Source organism: Amyelois transitella, chromosome 8, assembly GCF_032362555.1.
Source record: "Amyelois transitella isolate CPQ chromosome 8, ilAmyTran1.1, whole genome shotgun sequence".
Lineage (NCBI taxonomy): Eukaryota > Metazoa > Arthropoda > Insecta > Lepidoptera > Pyralidae > Amyelois > Amyelois transitella.
Window position 1 is genome coordinate 6,339,743 of NC_083511.1, and position 18,807 is coordinate 6,358,549.

At 34.0% G+C, this 18,807-nt stretch overlaps 1 protein-coding gene across 1 annotated transcript; it reads left to right on the plus strand.

The window, feature by feature from the left end:
- Positions 1 to 2,674: 2,674 nt before the first annotated feature.
- On the plus strand, positions 2,675 to 15,744 carry LOC106135880 (glutamate receptor ionotropic, kainate 2). The gene is made up of 16 exons (XM_060945399.1): positions 2,675 to 2,747; positions 2,868 to 3,023; positions 4,030 to 4,214; positions 4,509 to 4,666; positions 5,838 to 5,979; positions 6,339 to 6,506; positions 7,361 to 7,513; positions 7,645 to 7,863; positions 8,194 to 8,444; positions 9,012 to 9,191; positions 9,648 to 9,779; positions 11,364 to 11,562; positions 12,171 to 12,402; positions 12,755 to 12,870; positions 13,499 to 13,654; positions 15,221 to 15,744. The coding sequence occupies exons 1-16, from the start codon at positions 2,681 to 2,683 to the stop codon at positions 15,371 to 15,373; spliced, it is 2,667 nt and encodes an 888-aa protein (XP_060801382.1). The 5' UTR covers positions 2,675 to 2,680; the 3' UTR covers positions 15,374 to 15,744.
- The last annotated feature ends 3,063 nt before the right edge of the window (positions 15,745 to 18,807 follow it).

An 18,807-nucleotide genomic window follows, 5' to 3' on the forward strand; every position in this document is an offset into this window, starting at 1 on the left:
CAATGACCGTTTTCTTTGTTGTGTACATAAGATTTAGGGTTAAGCGATGCTCTTACGATAAGGGAAAACCTTGTGATATAATCTACTCTTTCGGGCAACTGGAATTGTGTAACCATGATCCAATACGGATTCGGTTCCCTTGAAAAGGTTGCGGGAACTCAGACGGGAATCGCTGACTTACCCAATCCGAATCCAAAGACACACCCCGAGCTCTTCTCAAAAGAAGTGAAGATGTAACCGGGAGTAATGCCGAAACAAGAATATGGAATTACAGATATTTATATAGTATATATTTATATATAGTCTATAAACAACATTGTACTTTGTACCAGTATACGTTCTTTGTGGACATTTATTTTTGCTTTTTTACACTACTTAGGTACATACATTTATTTATAACCCTATATATATACCTAGATCCCTTGTTAAAGATCCATAAAATAAATTGTTTACTCATATTACTCTCATAGAAACCTGAATAAAGAAAATCTTATTATAAAAATTTCTAGGCTAAACAATAGCTTACTGTTGACTAACTGTCTGACTCCCACCTTCTTTGGGAATTTTCAATGAAGTTTCCTACGACGGTTAAGTTACATTAGCAGTTCTATTCTCTTAAACACATTTTATTTATGCTCAACAAAAAAACATTTATCCCTTACTTATTAGTTACACTGCGACAAAGAAAATTAATTATGCGGTCCACTAAATGGCTGTGAATAAATCGTAGAAAATGGAGAAGCATCGCTGTCAAGCTTAGTTAGTACCTTAGTAATATTTCATTCTAAATTGTTTGTGTCAAATCGCTTTGGATTTTTGTTTTAGTCAATGGTAAGAAATACAATAGATGGCCTTTAAAATTTCACAAAGATGTAGAAATATCACTTATACTATGATGATAACGTATAATTATAAAATATAATTATTCGCTATTGCCGTGGCTTCGCCCATGATTTATGAAAGAAAATAGCCTATGTTATTATTGAGGACCGAAAAATAGGCTAATTTCTTCCATAAATTCCCAGGGGAGCGACAGATATAGACTAAGTAGGTGCATCACATCAGAATGATTCTAGTAATTTCTCACTTTATTTTTACAAACGGAAGCAAGAATCTTCCTATTATTTTATCTATGGATGGATTATCAGGTAGTCCTTTTCCATACTCGGCTTACCTGAATGCCAACCTTCACTAATTTCACCTTGGAGAAAATTCAACCACGACCAAATGTTGTATACGATTGCATGTACGAGTATGCATGCAACGCTTAAAGTGCTTAACGACGTTCTTCGAGAGTCTTGCAGGATATAATTTTATAATGATTAAAATAGTCGCCCTAGATTTTATACATTCACGACAAACTTAAACTTGTAACAGAAACTTATTGACAAGGAATTTTCTGCTATTTTCTATTCTCATAAATTGAAAAATAAATCACTCACTCAAAATTGTACCTCTATATCTTATCAATCGTAATTTTTGTGTGCTTTATGTACATTATATATCATCGAATAAAGTATATGTTGGAAAAATCAGCGTATAGGATAAACGTGTCATGAAATAATTTGACAAAGATTTCACGGTCAACCTCTCCTGTAACTGTCACTGTCCCTGCGAGGGAATATAATGGCGTCATTATATTGTTATATTGGTGTTTCCGCTATATGATCTGACACAAATAAAATTATAAAAAAAAAAACAGAATAAGATAATACTTAGGTTTATGCAAGTCAGTCAGTCGTTTTATTTTGTAGAATAAAGAAAATAATATGATAAAATTTACAGGGCATTGGCTATGAGAACTTACCTATTGTTATCGTCATCATTCTACAACCACACAAAACCTTTCGTTTTCCATACGAAATGAAATGACTACTAAACGTATTCCCACCAAAATAAACAAAGGCTTTGAATTCATTGTTTGCTCCATTTTTAGCGACACGTGCACAAAGATACGCAGATCACGTATTTTGTTTATTTTTTATTAACAAATCCTCATACCTACATATTTCAAAAATATATTCATAGGTAATGTATAAAACCAACGCATACACTTCGCTATACTGTATGTAGTTTTATACATATTATTATTACAATCCTAAGTACCTATGCCATTCTCAAATTTTTTCTGCGGCTGGCCTACTTTCTACTAGAAGAAATTTCGCAAAAGATTTCTTTTTCTTAAGCTTTTTTATGTTTTTGCACAAAAATGTATTTAACATGAATAATAAACCTCGAACCGGGTTACTGCGAACTAAATATTCAAATAAAATAAGTAGTTAACTAAAATTTTAAACACAATTTAAGGCTATGTTTTACAGCCCTGTTGCTGTAAAACATTGCCTTAAATTCGCTGTTACAATCTCATACACTTAATTTACTCATTTGATATTTTCATTCCACTGAAATCACATAATACACATTAATGAGTGTTTGGAATATGCTATTGTGATAAATTTATTTACTACCAACTACTTAACTTCCTCTTACCTGCCTCTCTATTATTTCTTATACCAATTCATCCACTTTCAATAAACTCTTATCCACAAAGTTAATAATAAATTCTACCTTTATTACACTTCAGTGGGCTATATCGGTCAGATGATACAGAACGGCCCTGATGACTGCACCAAAACTTTCTATATTGTAAAAGTTTCTCCGTTGTTACAGAATGAGAGGAATGAAAGCGATTCTGTTCGTTTTATTTTTTGGACGCCTCTCTGCCCTGCCAGATACAATAAGAATAGGTAAGTGAAATTTAATTAGTTCGAAGATGAAACTCTTTTATGCCATGAAAACGGTCATATAATTGATAAAATTATATTAATATTAAATAAAAGAATGCTAAAAAAAATTATCTATACTAGGTGGTCTCTTCCATCCTGAAGATGATAAACAAGAAGTGGCATTTCGATACGCGGTAGAACGCGTAAACGCAGATAGAGCTGTCCTTCCAAGAGCCAAGCTATTGGCGCAGGTCGAAACCATCTCACCTCAAGACAGCTTCCATGCTTCTAAGAGAGGTATGTTATGTTATAACTAAGACTATTTTATAAAAATAATCACATCGAGAAAAAACAATAGAAGAAGAAAATACTAACCCAGTTGCGTCTGTAACGAAGCCATTAGATGGATCTTATCTATAAAGGTGCCAACACTCGATATTTGAATACAAGTTCTTGTCAACTTCATATATCTACTAAAATTTTAATGTTTGAAAGTGACACTTTTCTTTACAAGATTATTATTTTATAAAACAAAATTTGCAACAGTAATGAGTTTATTAAAAATATTTGTACATATCATATAATGGCGAATACGTAAAAAATATGCTCGTCCTAACGATGACGAAACTTCATTACCATGAATTCACTACTTAGAGCAGTCCTGAATATTAAAATTTTGATGTGGCTTTGCTATGGACGTGTGATTCATATTAAATTTTGTGTGTTGACATGCCGGGTAAATTAATTTTGCCTTATGAAAGTAAAGTAAAAAGAAATGGTATAAATAAATTTGGCAGTTCATCGCAGAACTTTTTGACAAAATCTACGATCCTTCTATAATTATATACTTGCTCAGTAACCGAAGTAATTCATATTTATTACGAGCTGTGCCCGCGACTTCGTCCGCGTGGAATAATTATTTTGGGCATTATTGAAGCCCTCAAGGATAAAAAATTTTCCCCGTTTTTTTCACATTTTCCATTATTTAGTTGCAACGTGATCTTATATAGCCTAAAGCCTTCCTCAATAAATGATCTATTCAACGCAAAATGAATTTTTCAATTCGAACTAGTAGTTCCTGAGATTGCTTGTACTTGTATTGTACAACAAACTCTTCAGCTTTATAATGTTAGTATAGATATAACGAACAGTCATTATGTATATCTTAAAATTTTGACACACGACTAATTTTTAAATTCCATTAAATCAACTGCTGTAAAATCACCATACGAAACGCAAAATTCGGAATGCTATTACAACGAACAAATTCAATGTTTATACCGGGTGTTGTTTATTTATACAGTGTGTCATTTACTGCGGAGTGGCGTGGCCGCAATATTTGGACCGCAATCTGCCCCAGCCGCTGCTCATGTGCAATCTATATGCGACACGATGGAACTGCCACACTTGGAGACCAGATGGGACTATCGCACGCGACGGGAATCTTGCCTTGTCAATCTTTATCCCCACCCGGCGGCGCTCAGTCGCGTAAGTACACGAGGCACTATCGCAAACTAAATCGAATACAGAATAGATACTTGTCAGTCGAAAGGAACTAAAAAATCCGTTCAAATATTTGTACGTACATTTTATTATACTTTCGAATAGTGCTTCTTCAAATACCCAATATTCAAAAACAAAATTTGCTCAATCACTTCGTTAAAAAAATTCAGTTACTTTTTACACAAGCACAAGGTTAAGTTAGGTTCAGTCAGACTCGTTTTTATATATTGTTGTAAACATATCGAAATGACGTTGAAAGTAATCCGAAGTTTATTTTAGGCCTATGTGGACTTGGTGCGAGCTTGGGGCTGGAAATCCTTCACCATAGTGTATGAAAACAGTGATGGGTTGGTTCGTCTTCAAGAGTTGCTGAAAGCACATGGCCCTTCTGAACTGCCAGTGGCAGTGCGGCAGCTACCAGATTCTCATGATTACAGGTAATTGATTTATTAATTGGTGTGCACTAAATCTAGTTAGATTAATTGTTCAGGGTCTCACTGCATACTGATACACTATATTGTAATGTGTTTATTAATTATTGTGTATATGATACACTTTGTAAGGGTTTTAGGTCCCCGGTTAATCAGAAAAATTACTTTTTCTGTATTGTTCGAGTTTTTGAGTCTAATGTAGTTAAATTATTGAAGGTGCAAATTTTAACCTAAAAATTTAAGCAAGTATAAAAAATTATAAATTGTAGAATATTCCAAAACAACAAGAAGAGCATATTTAATTTAACGTAAAAAATAAATATAATGGTAAAAAAGAAATAAGTCAACCAGTCAGAAATACCTATTTGTACGGGGAAACAATGTTTTCTCCATATTTCACTTCTTGTTTACTGAAAAAAGTTCTTCAGAATCCTAAGCCGAATCTACCCTAAAAATACTAATTAGCACATACTTTGTACGTACTTTACATAATGTAAACATGGTTGATATCTTAATTTTTTTATGAAAAATCATTTCTCTGAAAACTTTTTCATTCATAACCTGTAACGACCACAATTTTACTTATACTTGAGAGCATTACTGCTGAATGTTTGAAGTTGTACAAAAAGTTGCACATTATTCACACTCTGTTGTTCCTTTATTAAGTTAGGATTCTCCTTTTAGGCTACATGCTACTATGCGAATCGCATCACTCCATCATTAAGCCATTCAACTTAGCGCGGCCTTTCAGTCTGTTGGCGACTTATACGTTTGTGTAAGGTTGCCTCTGTGCGCAGCGGCAGTGAGCTTGTTTGTTAAGACATCCCGGGTTCGACATCATGCCCAGCCAGGGCATGATGGAAAAATAACTTTTGTGATACGCTTGGGTCTTGGATTTTTATCCACATAAGTATTTGTTTTAAAAAATAGTGTTGTTGAGTTTGGTTCTCATAACAGAATTGTCCAAATTAAATTGATGCTAACTCAATCCGTGTAATTTGTCCCGTATTTATTTATTGGCTTTCGCTCACGGCTCTTACTGCGTAGAAAGTACCCTATGTCTTTCTCCGTATTTCAAATGAATTCATAAAGATCGGTTTGGATGTGATTAAAGGTTAAACAGACACACTTTCACATTTATAATACAAGTATTGTTATGGATTAATGTTGTTCGCAGGCCACTCCTGAAACAAATAAAGAACTCGGCGGAGTCCCATATAGTCCTGGATTGCGCCACGGAGAGAATCAGGGACGTCCTTCAGCAAGCACAACAGATTGGGATGATGTCGGATTACCACAGCTATCTTATCACGTCACTGGTATACTTCTTCGAAATTGATTACAAACGTTTCACTAATATTATGCTTCCGCTTTTATAAAATCACAACTTTGAACTTTTTGTTTAATGAATGAAAACCGCAGCTTTGCCCGCGCGAAATTCGCGCAATCTACACGCCTCACCTCCTCACCTCCAAGACGAATTTAGCGCCACCAACAAAAGATTACATCAACCAAATTAATTTACTTTAGTATTTAAAGGAATGGTCAACTAACGACAATATTTACCAAAGCCGCCACAGCTTATAAAAGCAGCAACAAAAAGATTATCACTCTTTTTGGCATGTTTATCCTATAATTAAAGACAAATTATATTCACATACATTTTATTTTCACACAGGACCTGCATAGTGTGGATTTAGAAGAGTTCAAATATGGGGGCACCAACATCACAGCTTTGAGGTTACTTGACCCCGAACGAAGTGATGTCCAAAAAGTCATAAGGGACTGGGTCTACGATGAAGCTAGAAAGGGCAGAAAATTACAACTAGGACATACTTCGGCTAAGGTATTTAAGAAATATTTACATAGGACAATCAAAGTAAACCAATAGGTTTACTTAGTACAGGGTAACATTAAATTATTCGTTCTGTTTGCAGGAAAATATGACCTTTATAAAGGTGAGTGAATTAATCTTGTGAAAATATTTTTGGTACAAATATAATACATAAGTTAACAAAAGTAAATTTATTTATATGAAGCAAACATAATTCGATAAATTCAGTTTGTAAATTTGCTGAAAACTCTGTGTTAAGTTTCTTAAGTTGTATTTTCATAAAAATTGTATCGTTCAAACCATATTTTTTTATATGTATTATAAGTTTGCACTTACTTATTATGACGCAACTTCTCATAATCTTACTTTAAAATCCATTTTACAATGGTCTTATTCTAGAAAGGCAAAAGTATTGTTAACTAAATATGAACGGAACCAAAGTGATCCTTTTCCTTTACTTAATTTCGTTTGTTTAGCTATTCCTTTTCTATTCCGATCTCTGAGTGTTTTCCTTTGATAGTAACAGTTCACTTATTGACAATGTTTCTAAGATTCTTGTTATGTGTAAATTTTCCTTTACATCGTGTTTCCAGTGATTCGATTCAAAATAAACTAAAAGCGCGTCTTTTGAGACACAGTGTGATCTCTTATACCTAACATCAAACTTCTAACAAAATTTTCATACGAATTTTGTTAGAAGTTAGAGAAAACAAGACACTTTTGCTGAAACCTGGCTTGTGATTGAGAATCACAGCTCTTACTCAAAATAATATCACACACACTATCCAAAATATGTTCTTCTATATTTATTTACCAGGACATGAAATCATGTTAAAAATTTACTTACGTATATTTTGTATCGACAGACGGAAACAGCACTTATGTATGACGCAGTACATCTGTTCGCAAAAGCCTTGCATGATCTAGACACGTCTCAGCAAATTGATGTGAGGCCTCTCTCATGCGAAGCCGAAGATACTTGGCCACATGGCTACAGTCTCATCAATTACATGAAAATTGTAAGTCGATATACTAACTTGATTGACTTTTACATTATTTATACAAATTTCTATATTTACCACAAAAAAACTTCGGTTTATTCAAAATTCTCAGACAATTTAATACGAAACTCGTTTATTTCAATGAACAGGTTGAAATGAAAGGCTTAACCGGAGTTATAAAGTTTGACCATCAAGGATTCCGAAGCGATTTCACTCTAGATATAATTGAACTGACAAGGGACGGTCTTCAAAAGGCTGGAACTTGGAACTCCTCAGAGGGGGTAAATTACACGAGATCTTACGGCGAGAATCAAAAACAGATAGTCGAGATACTTCAAAATAAAACGCTTATTGTCACAACAATTTTGGTAAGTATTAAATTTGATCAAACAGACAGATTAATTCTCGGGAACGTTTTACGGTTCTCTTGGGTCCCACAAACGCGAAATTAGCGTATCCTACACGTATATGTTCATAAATTATGAGCGTCGTGAAGATATGAACGTGGGTGTTCTGTAGACTTGCATGCATATATAGCAAAAAAAATATTTATAGAGGGATTATTTTCACAAGAGAGTCATTATTAGAAAATACCGTCATTTAAAAAGTGCTTAAAAAAAATACATGATACGATTATTCGAGCTTACTTAATTATCATTTGTTGCAACAGTTTTAACATTACAATGTTTGTTCCCCAGAGTGCCCCGTATTGTATGCGCAAGGAAGCCAGTGAAAAGCTGACTGGAAACGCGCAATTCGAAGGGTACGCCATTGATCTCATTCACGAGATATCTAAAATTCTGGGCTTCAATTATACATTCAAGCTGGCGCCTGACGGTCGATATGGCTCCTACAATCGTGAAACTAAAGAGTGGGATGGAATGATAAGGGAATTGCTGGAACAACGAGCCGATGTTGCTATCGCAGATCTAACCATTACTTACGATAGGTAAGTACCTACCTAGAATATTTGAGCGGTCACTATCGGTAAAATAACCGTAATATCGCAAATAATATTACTTCTCATGTATTAATAGAAACTGATATTTTCATTGCCTGAAAAAAAATTAGCGGTCTGAATTCATACACTTTTTTTTTTATTATTTCATAGCACTTTTAAAAATATTCGTAATTCGTAAACATATAATCACTTCTTTATCCTTTGCGAGGATACACAGACCCAACAGTCTTGAAAATTGAGATTTGTATAGTGACAGGTTGCTCCACTCACAACTAAAATCAGAAGTTTATTACTCTTTCCTCTAGTCGCCTTTTATGACATACATATGAAAAATTAAGTGTTCATATTCTAAAGTGTCGGCAACCACACGACACTTAATAAATCAAAAATATTTGTGATAGCTTTCCTGTTCCGAATTATCGACATCAGTAAAGTTCGCAAATCTTACACTGTAACGCTATACCGAATCCAATTATGCTCGAAATACATGCGCGGAATTTAAATTCCCGGCGAAACCGCAGCGGACGAATCATGGCTAATTTATTTCACCAACAGGGAACAAGTGGTGGACTTCACAATGCCGTTCATGAACCTGGGAATTTCCGTGCTGTACCGCAAGCCAATAAAACAGCCACCTAACCTGTTTTCCTTCCTTTCGCCCTTGTCACTGGATGTTTGGATCTATATGGCTACAGCGTATTTAGGTGTGTCGGTATTGCTGTTCATTTTGGCAAGGTATGTGATATCTATTATAACGTTGAAAAAGATTAATGTAACGTAAAAAAATTGTAGCGTTTAAAGCCGTAAAGAAAGAAAAGTTTAATGGAAGGCAAAGACTTTTTACATCATATAATCTTCATCTTATGATTAAATTAAAATATTATTCCCATTTATGTTTAAATGTTTATACGTCTATATAGGAAGATGGTGCTACTTCATGTCTATACCTCTATATATGGAGATGCTGCATAGCAACGTGAATCTTCTTGTATCGTTCTAACGAGTATTTGACTCTAGGTAATCTTGTTGAGAACTTGCTCCGCTAAGAACAGCCGAGATCGAAGAAAAATCATTAACATTTCGGACTAAAACAATATTTTTATGTATCATTTTTAGTTAGATTATTTATTTGCTTTAGCAAACTTTGATCATTGGGGTGAATTGGTTTATAAATGTTCTTCACTCTAATAGGTTTACTCCCTACGAATGGCATCAAACGCACTCTTCAGATGGCGATAAAATGGAGAATATTTTTTCCCTCGCCAATTGCCTTTGGTTTGCTATTGGATCCCTCATGCAGCAGAGCTGTGATTTTTTGCCCAAGTAAGACATTTTAAAGTCCCCGTTATACCGGCGGATTTGGAAACTAAGTTTCTTACATTCGCAATCTGTAGTGAACTCAGCGAAGTCCACATGTAAAGGGGGTATCAAATTTCACCAGTACAATGATACGAGTTTCGGAATAGGTATTACAAAGTTGTGTTGTTTGAGTTTCCAAGAAGCAAGTCCGATCTCTGATACGAAGTTTTGACAAACTCGCAAATGTCTGTTGATAATGGTGAAACAGAAAGTGACGTGAATGACGGGCAGTATTTGGGCGCAGGTTCAGTCCGTACGAGTGGGACAGCCCCCGGAACTGCCTGGAAGACCCGCCGATGCTGGAGAATCAGTTCACATTGTTGAACTCGCTGTGGTTCACTATCGGATCATTGATGCAGCAAGGTTCGGATATCGCACCGAAGTAAGTCCCCTACTCAAACGAAACAACCGACGGCTACTATTCCAAAGGCAAACTTAGCTTTGATCTCAAATATCGGTTCCATTTAACTTCATCTGTACAATCGATAGCTATAAAGATACTATAATAAGGAAATGTAGCCTTCAGTTGCAGACCTTGGATGAAGAACTCCCTTCACTAATTAGTTTCAAAGCGACCACAGCCCTTTGTGAATTTCAAGCATCGGTAGTCGTCGAGCGTCCAATTTAAATAGAGACGTGTCGGCAATTTCAACTAGCTTTGTTTTCCACCATAGTTGGCTAAAGACTTTGTAATTTAGTTGCTAATTGAATATCTAGGGTAATGTGTTTTCCACCGTGCACCAGAGGTACTTCTGTGCTTGAGTAGTGTCCATAGCTTGCTGCATCAAAGTTTGGAATTAATTTAGTGTTTAAGTTACAGAGATCGATTTCGCACTCTCGTTTGAATTTGAATTAATTTTACAGTTTACTTGCTATAATTTTCTTGTGAAATCCATCTCTTTATTGACCTACTTTTAAAGTGGTTCTTAATTAATTTAATACGTTTTATTTAGCATAATAATACCAGGTCACAGAGATATCAATAAAGGCTTCCAAGGCACATTTTGATGACTTATATTTTCAGCGTAAGATCACTATTAAATAGACAATTTCTTGAAATCGAGGAAAAATCCATTTTACTGCCGTAGACATGTTATTTGATTGGCAATTATCTTTCGATTTATCGAGATTGTTCTTCTCTTCTTTAAAATAAATATTTCTTAGTATATACGTGTTCGCGTGACCATTTCAAATAATCACTACATAGTATAAAACAAAGTCGCTATTTTAGTTTGTGTGTCTGTATGTTTTTTGTAACAGGTAGAGTGATTCAAGAGGAAGGTTTTTATGTATAATTTTTTCTGAATTTTGCACCCGTGCGAAGCCGGGCGGGTCGCTAGTTATGAATAATTATAATAATTACAGGTTTATAACCTGCTGTCTATCAACAAAATGAATAAATAAAACAAAAAATTAATTCAATAAAATAAAAACATCTTAAGATAAGACATAATGATAACCAACTTTTTTTTCGCAATTACCTATTTAAAAGTCATCAAATTTCCATTCTCATAGTCATAAAATATTAACTAATTATTTTTCAAACAGAGCGGTTTCAACGCGAATGGTGGCGGGTATGTGGTGGTTCTTTACCTTGATAATGATATCATCATACACTGCCAACCTCGCTGCGTTTCTGACCGTGGAGAGGATGGACTCGCCCATAGAGAGTGCTGAAGACCTGGCCAAACAAACTAAAATCAAGTACGGTGCACTCAAAGGCGGATCTACGGCTGCTTTTTTCAGGGTGAGAGCAAATAATGTTAATTTATTTTAAGACTTAACGACGGACTTGCAATATTAAAATTATCATTGTAGTTACTCGGTTCTTTCAAAGCATTTGCGATGCAACGTAACGCTACGCATTATCATTATCGATGAAAAACAAAAACAAAAGAAACGCATTTTCTTTATGCGACTTCTGATATCGGCATTAAATGTAATCATAAACTTTTATTGACTCTTGAATCGGGCTCGCAACATAATTGGATATTCGTCAAAGAAATTTAATTATGTATTAGGAGGAAATATTACTTTTTTATTATTAAATCTATAACAAAGGGGAAGATAGAGATATACCTAAGATAGATAGAAGAGGATATTATGAGGCGGATATATAACTCTAGTGAGGTTAAGATAAAAATAGAAATATATATTATATGATCGAAGGATATTTTCATCGCAGAAATTAAAAAGATAATTCCAAATTTATTAAAAGAAATATAAGTCTAAAGGAATACAGTAACTTAAAATTCATATTATAACGAAAGTAATAAATCTGGGTGCAATTAAGGAACAGGTAAAGACGGATCAAAAGACAGAAAATAACCTTGCTACTATTTTACATCAAAACAGGACTCAAACTTCTCCACATACCAGCGAATGTGGTCGTTCATGGAGTCTGCTCGACCTACCGTCTTCACTAGTAGCAACAAGGAGGGCGAAGAGCGAGTTATGAGGGGCAAGGGCGCTTACGCGTACTTGATGGAATCCACTACGATCGAGTACGTCGTCGAGAGGAACTGCGACCTCACTCAAGTGGGAGGGATGCTCGATTCCAAGGGATACGGGATTGCTATGCCGCCAAGTAAATTCTATTTTAGTTTTGATTCATTCAATTTTATTTTGAAGTTATTTATTTTTGTCGTAGTTAGTTCGGAGATTTCAGATTTCCGAGAAAACATTTTTCAAAGGACAATTTTCCAAGGATTGCTTGTACATTTATAAACTTTTTTCAGAAGTATGTTGTTGCATTCAGAGGCTTGAAAAATCGGACGCTAACATTGGCTACTGTCATATATAAAGATGAAAAAGCAAATGTAACGTGAATATACGAATTCTGTACAAAATAAAATTAAAACGAATTTTCAATTTTCACTGCAATATTTTGTTTAGTTTCATTTTAAAACAAAGGCAGTAACAATATCGTTTTGTTTTAGATTCTCCATATCGTACTGCAATAAGTGGGGCCGTTCTCAAACTACAGGAAGAAGGGAAATTGCACATTCTCAAAACAAAATGGTGGAAGGAGAAACGTGGCGGCGGCTCGTGCAGGGTAAATGCGGTCAGACTAGAACGTTATTATGAGAGCTAATTATATTTTACTGGGGATTTATTATTTTTATGTAATGTGTTTAGTTAAAATATTTTGATGATACGGGATAACATTCTGAGTAGAGTTACTTCATGATCTCATATTTTTTCCATAGATTTAAAGCGATAATAAGAGAAATTTTTGGCAAATTGAACGATCACCTGATAATGATGAACTTTTACAAAATCTTATTTGAAGTATATACATACATACATATGGTCACGTCTATATCCCTTGCGGGGTACACAGAGCCAACATTCTTGAAAAGACTGAATGGCCACGTTCAGCTATTTGGCTTAATGATAGAATTGAGATTCAAATAGTGAGTATCGTGAGTGAGTATAGTAAGTGTTAATAGTGAGTGGTTGCTAGCCCATCGCCTAAAAAAGAATCCCAAGTTTGTAAGCTTATCCCGTAGTCGCGACATAATTACAAAAAAGAAGTAATTTGAAGTTTTCTTTTTAATTGCATTAGAGCTGAATTTTTTTGATCATGTGACCTTGATCACTTTTCTCTACCAGAAGAGTGGCCTATATTAGTAGTAAAGCTGGATAAAAAGTCAGATATAAATATATTATGTTTACTTCAGGATGAAACGTCAAAGTCATCATCAACAGCCAACGAGCTAGGCTTGGCGAACGTTGGCGGTGTGTTTGTAGTGCTCATGGGAGGTATGGGGGTGGCCTGCGTCATCGCCGTCTGCGAGTTCGTCTGGAAGTCCAGGAAAGTCGCTGTGGATGAGAGGGTATGTTCAACACACGGACACACATACAGACACACACGCATAGACACATTTTTTAATTTTAGGAAGATGAATTTAAATATTACAATTTTGTACGAAAAACCAACAAGCATTTTTCATTTCTCCTTTTTCTAAAGAAGTTTATCTTCTTTCTCACTTTGTATTTTGCTGGATAACAATTCACTAAATGTAGGTATGATGTTGTTTTTTATTTCTAGGAATCATAATTGAAATCAACAGTGGTATAGTATCCAGAATACTGGATTGTTAACAATGATAATTGATATTTTATGTGGTTGAACTAATTAATTTCCTATAGGTAGATGAGGCTTAATTTGACAAATAACATTTGATAAATAAACTTGAACAATCACCTAATAAAAGTACGTTTCAGATAATCATTAATATCGTTTTTGATTTTATAAGATAAGGTTGTTGCCTTTTTTATTTAACTCAATAATTGTTTGTTCTAGATTTACTTTTAAATATAGGTAAAATTTGTTGGGATTTCGTAAAATTGCTCAGTAGTTTGATCCATTTTAATATAAAATAATATATCTATTTTAATGAGATCTAGATTTTTTTGTGTAGTAATTTATGTACTTTGAGTATATTAATAATCATGTAAGTGTATTTATTGTGTGTGATAAAGTATGTCACAATAAGAATCCTACGAATGCGCTACGATCGCCTACGACTGAAACATTTTATATGCAGAAAGACTTGTATTAACTACGAATAACTTTTCACAAATATTTCCTGTTATATTTCTATGTAGTTCTCGAACAGTATTTACTAGTTGTGTTTCTATTTAGAACAAATCATGTGTTGAAATAAGCTAGAATTTATATTTTCATAGTAAATGAATTAAATAGTAGCTAGAGGTATACATATGAGGCACTTTATTTTCTATGTAATTGTTAAAATTTGCTTAATTTTCTTGCGGCTGGACTTAGAAGGAAGAGGTAATTGTTCTGTTCCTTATTAATTTATGTATACGTTCTATAAAAATCCACTTATTTAGATTTCTCTGAGAAAGTCCCAATCTCAACTACCTTATAATTTTTCCAGTGTTAACTCCGAGGTTCGGATATAATAAAATCGGGCTATCCAAAATCCATACTATTATATCTCAGTTTTGAGACTCCCAACCATGTGAAATTATCCACAAATTAATAACAAAAACAAACATGAATATTCATTACAAAATGCCATAAAATAGTTGGTAATCGTGTTAAATGCCGTCGCAGGCTGCAAAGATTATTGATGGGCTTTACCTCACATGTAATTTATGCATGAAGAGAATAATGAATGTGGTTAAAGCGAGAGACTTATTTAAGGATAGTGTAGCAAGTGTAAATACGAAGTTTCTGACTACATGAGAAGAGCCATGTTTTTATGTATGCTTGTATTAAAATTTATGTAAAATCCTAACTTACCCAATCTAACAAGGGAAATTTTTTGCAGGGAAACTTGTCCCTTATTGGATCATAGTAAAGCTACACGTGGATGAATGTACCTATTCCTTTAGTCGCCTTATTAATTAAACTATATGTGTCATGCGCGTAGGCATCGCTGTGTTCGGAAATGGCATCCGAGCTGCGTTCCGCGCTGAAGTGCCCCAGCGGGGCGGGCAGTGCGGCGGGCGCGGGCGGCGCGCGGGATGGCGCCAGCTCGCCCTACCTTCACTATGGGTTCACCACCAAGAGCCAACTACACTAGCGCCCAGCTTCTGCCTCCTCGCCACCCAGCGATGTGTAGGCAAAAAACTTTAAGTGAACTGTGACTAAATAAAAGAATGAAAAGGGTCATAGACAATATGTAAATAAAATCATATCCTAAAGTTGTTGTGCAATGTATTTCACAGCATGAACAATTGAGTTTTCAGAATTTACACTTCATTACTAGAAAAATGTTTCAAGTAGTTGTATATGATATTTACAAAACTCCGCGCGAGCCAAAGAAATAAAACTTTTGTGCCAAATTTCTCATCGCTGTATAAATTCTCGTTCGAGTTTAGAAACTCATCTAATGTTTTTTGTAAGTACGTTTTGACTTAGAATAATATACTTAGAAATTGATGTTTTATACATATAAACTTTAATTAGAAATACGAAGACATTTCATAAAATAGATAAGTAAAATTAAAACAAAATGATATATATATAAGTAATTGTAAATACATGAAATAAACTACTGCCGTAACAATACTCTTTTCTGCCAAAGTTGAAATTTAGATTAGTTATTAATATTTTTCAAAACTTTATGTTCTTTTAGAAAATAATATAATGATATAAATTGTTTTATTGTTAAATCAATCTAAGTATTATATGCATAATATATATATTAAAGACAATCTAATCGATTTGTTAACAGCTCAAATTGTGCCAAAGCGGTCTGATCTCATTCTATATAATGTTTTGTAAATTTACATTTTTAAGCTGAATAAAATAAATTGTTTTACTAAAAATTTGTCTTTTATTTGTTGTTTCTCATGATTTATTAATAATTCTAAATATACTTTCGATGAATTTCAGCCAATTAATTAAAACTAAAAAAGCATGAAATTGGAAATACTTTATAATGAAAAAGAGATATAAAATCACAAAAAAATCACACAGAGTCTATTCAATCCAACCATATCGTAACTCAATCCTATCTTGTTTATTATTGCCAAAGTAAGTTTATTTATTACCTCTTGAACCGATCTCGATGAAATGTTGCATGTACATATAGTACGGACAAGGACATTTGTAATAAGGCTCGTAATTATAAACAATCCTTTAACACGCATACATACATACTTATAATTACGTCTATTTCCCTTGCGGGGTGGAGAGCCAAAAGACTAAAAGGCCACGTTGAGCTGTTTCGCTTAATGATAAAATAAAAACTCAAATAGTGACAGGTTGCTATATCCTTCTAATTACTTAAATCCTGTCTTGGCAGCCGGCCGCAAAATCTTTGCCTTAACTTTTTACAGTCTATAGAGAACGCTGAACTTATAAGCTTACAGCTATAGAAAGCTATCAGGAATACTTCTGAATACGCTAGACATGACATACTGTTAAAAGGTTTTACCGGCCGATTGGCTGTGTTTCAAACGGATCTGATAAAATAATGGGGACAGAATAATCTATATCCCCATTCATTCAAAATATGACAAACAAAAAACAGATAAAACGACGATAAAATAGACATAAAAAAAACCAAAACTATTTAGAAAATCAAATCTATCTTTCATACAATCCAATGACAAAAAAACTGATAAACGATGGCAAATACTCTCATGAAAACAGTAAGGAGCGAAACGTCACACGGCCATTTGAAATGATAACCCGTTGGATAGGCTTTCCGGTTTCCGGGAACCGTGCGCCGAGAGGGATTTTTCGGGTTGGATCTGCGGTGATAATAATCCCAGAGCGCCTACACGCCCTTGTAGCACCTGCTACGACGTAGCCCTGCTACGAACGCTACGCAATCCACTTTTTTATAGCTTATGTTTTTATTATTCCTCGGCTTATCTATTTATGTCAAATTGGACTTTTTATTGTTTCATTTATATGAGCGCTTCGCGAAATTTTGATGTTCGTTTTCACATCGACTGTGAACAACTTTTTCTTTGTAACATGATAAAAACTACAAACAATAAACCAGTTACAAGATAAATAGCTATTAGATTTTTATGACTCAAAGATAAATTCTATGACAACTTTTCTTGTTATTTACAATACAATAAGATCAATCTAACCCTTTATGCAGATGTCGTAGGAGGCGACAAAATAATAAAAGCGCTGATGTCAACCAGGCAGCCGACCGTAAAACTTTGTCAAATTTGTGTGACATACCTACAATTGATACAAAATTTGTGTCGTAAAATATTCTACAATGTAAAAGATTAATGTTGCCAAGAAGCTCGATCAAAATGGAGTTTTATGGCTCCTGCAGAAATCGCAGATTAGACTCAAGTTCGTCGGAGCGGTATTATTTCCAACTCAGTGGCTTGATCAATAGCTTTGAGAAAGGAAACATTTTTATAAATTTTTAACGTAAACCAACCGCGATAGCATAGTTAAAATATATTTGTCACAATTTTTTTTGTGTTACCAATATGAAAAGTTCAACATTATAATCTCAGAGAAAAGCAGACAACTGAAATATACAAGTTATTGAAAAAAATAAAAAAATATCCAATTATTTTTTAATATTTTTTTGGATTTTTGTTATATTTTGCTACGAGTATAAACAATTCTGGCTTTGTCAACGTTTGTTTGTGCGTGTTTGGAGTTACTCGTAATTTAAAAATCAGCTAACATAATAATAAAGATTTGTTTAAAACGAACGAAGAAAATGTAAACAACACAAGCATCTTATAACTTATCTCTAAGAATATACCCAAAGGCTTTATTTATAGTAGGCCAGCGTCAAAGAACAAACACTTTATCGTTGTTGTCGCAGTCTGAAAGTTTAGACTACGCAACAGTTCAGTTAAGCGCAGATCCCGCCTGTTTGGAGTCAAGAAAAATCCTACCATTATTTTAAACTGAGCTCAATTTAACTTTCAAAATAATTCCGCCGAGAATTCTCTCCTTTGCCCAAACAAAATTTTAAAACAACCGCTTCATATAAATCGCAACTGGGGCAGACACTGAGCTTTTTCATTCTTTTGAATACGCTATAATGAATGAAATATCTGGTTGCTATCCGCATATTTTACAGGTAAAAATGAAGGTGCTTTAATAAATTAAAAAGTCTAGAAAATATAGTTGTGTATATATAGTTTTAAGTCTGGCAAGAAGATGATGCCAAAACAGGTCAACAGATAAGTAAAATTTCTCAGAAATCCTTATGATAGCAAAGCTTCGGCTGAATAATTTCTTAATGAGCTTTAATTTTCTAATAAAATCTGTGTTATTGTTTCTTTGTCAGATTGATGATAAGTTTGAAATGATTGCGCATAAGTTACACCGAAAACCCTAAATGTACCCGATTTTCAAGCTTACTTCTAAATTTAATCCCCTATGCAATACATTGACAGAAACTCAAACGTTAATTATCAATCCAATTCTTATTTTTATTTGTTTTCTCATTTTGCTATTATCATAAACAGACGCATAACACCACACTTTTCAATAGGGCATTAATAAAATCAACAC

What these genes read in the sequence shown, in the direction of transcription:
- LOC106135880 (XM_060945399.1), top strand. Translation starts at nt 2,681, where the DNA reads ATGAAAGCGATTCTGTTCGTTTTATTTTTTGGACGCCTCTCTGCCCTG. An exon ending in CCAGATTCTCATGATTACAG is followed by an intron (nt 4,667 to 5,837) that starts GTAATTGATTTA and finishes TGTTGTTCGCAG; the next exon opens with GCCACTCCTGAAACAAATAA. An exon ending in GTGGCGGCGGCTCGTGCAGG is followed by an intron (nt 12,871 to 13,498) that starts GTAAATGCGGTC and finishes TGTTTACTTCAG; the next exon opens with GATGAAACGTCAAAGTCATC.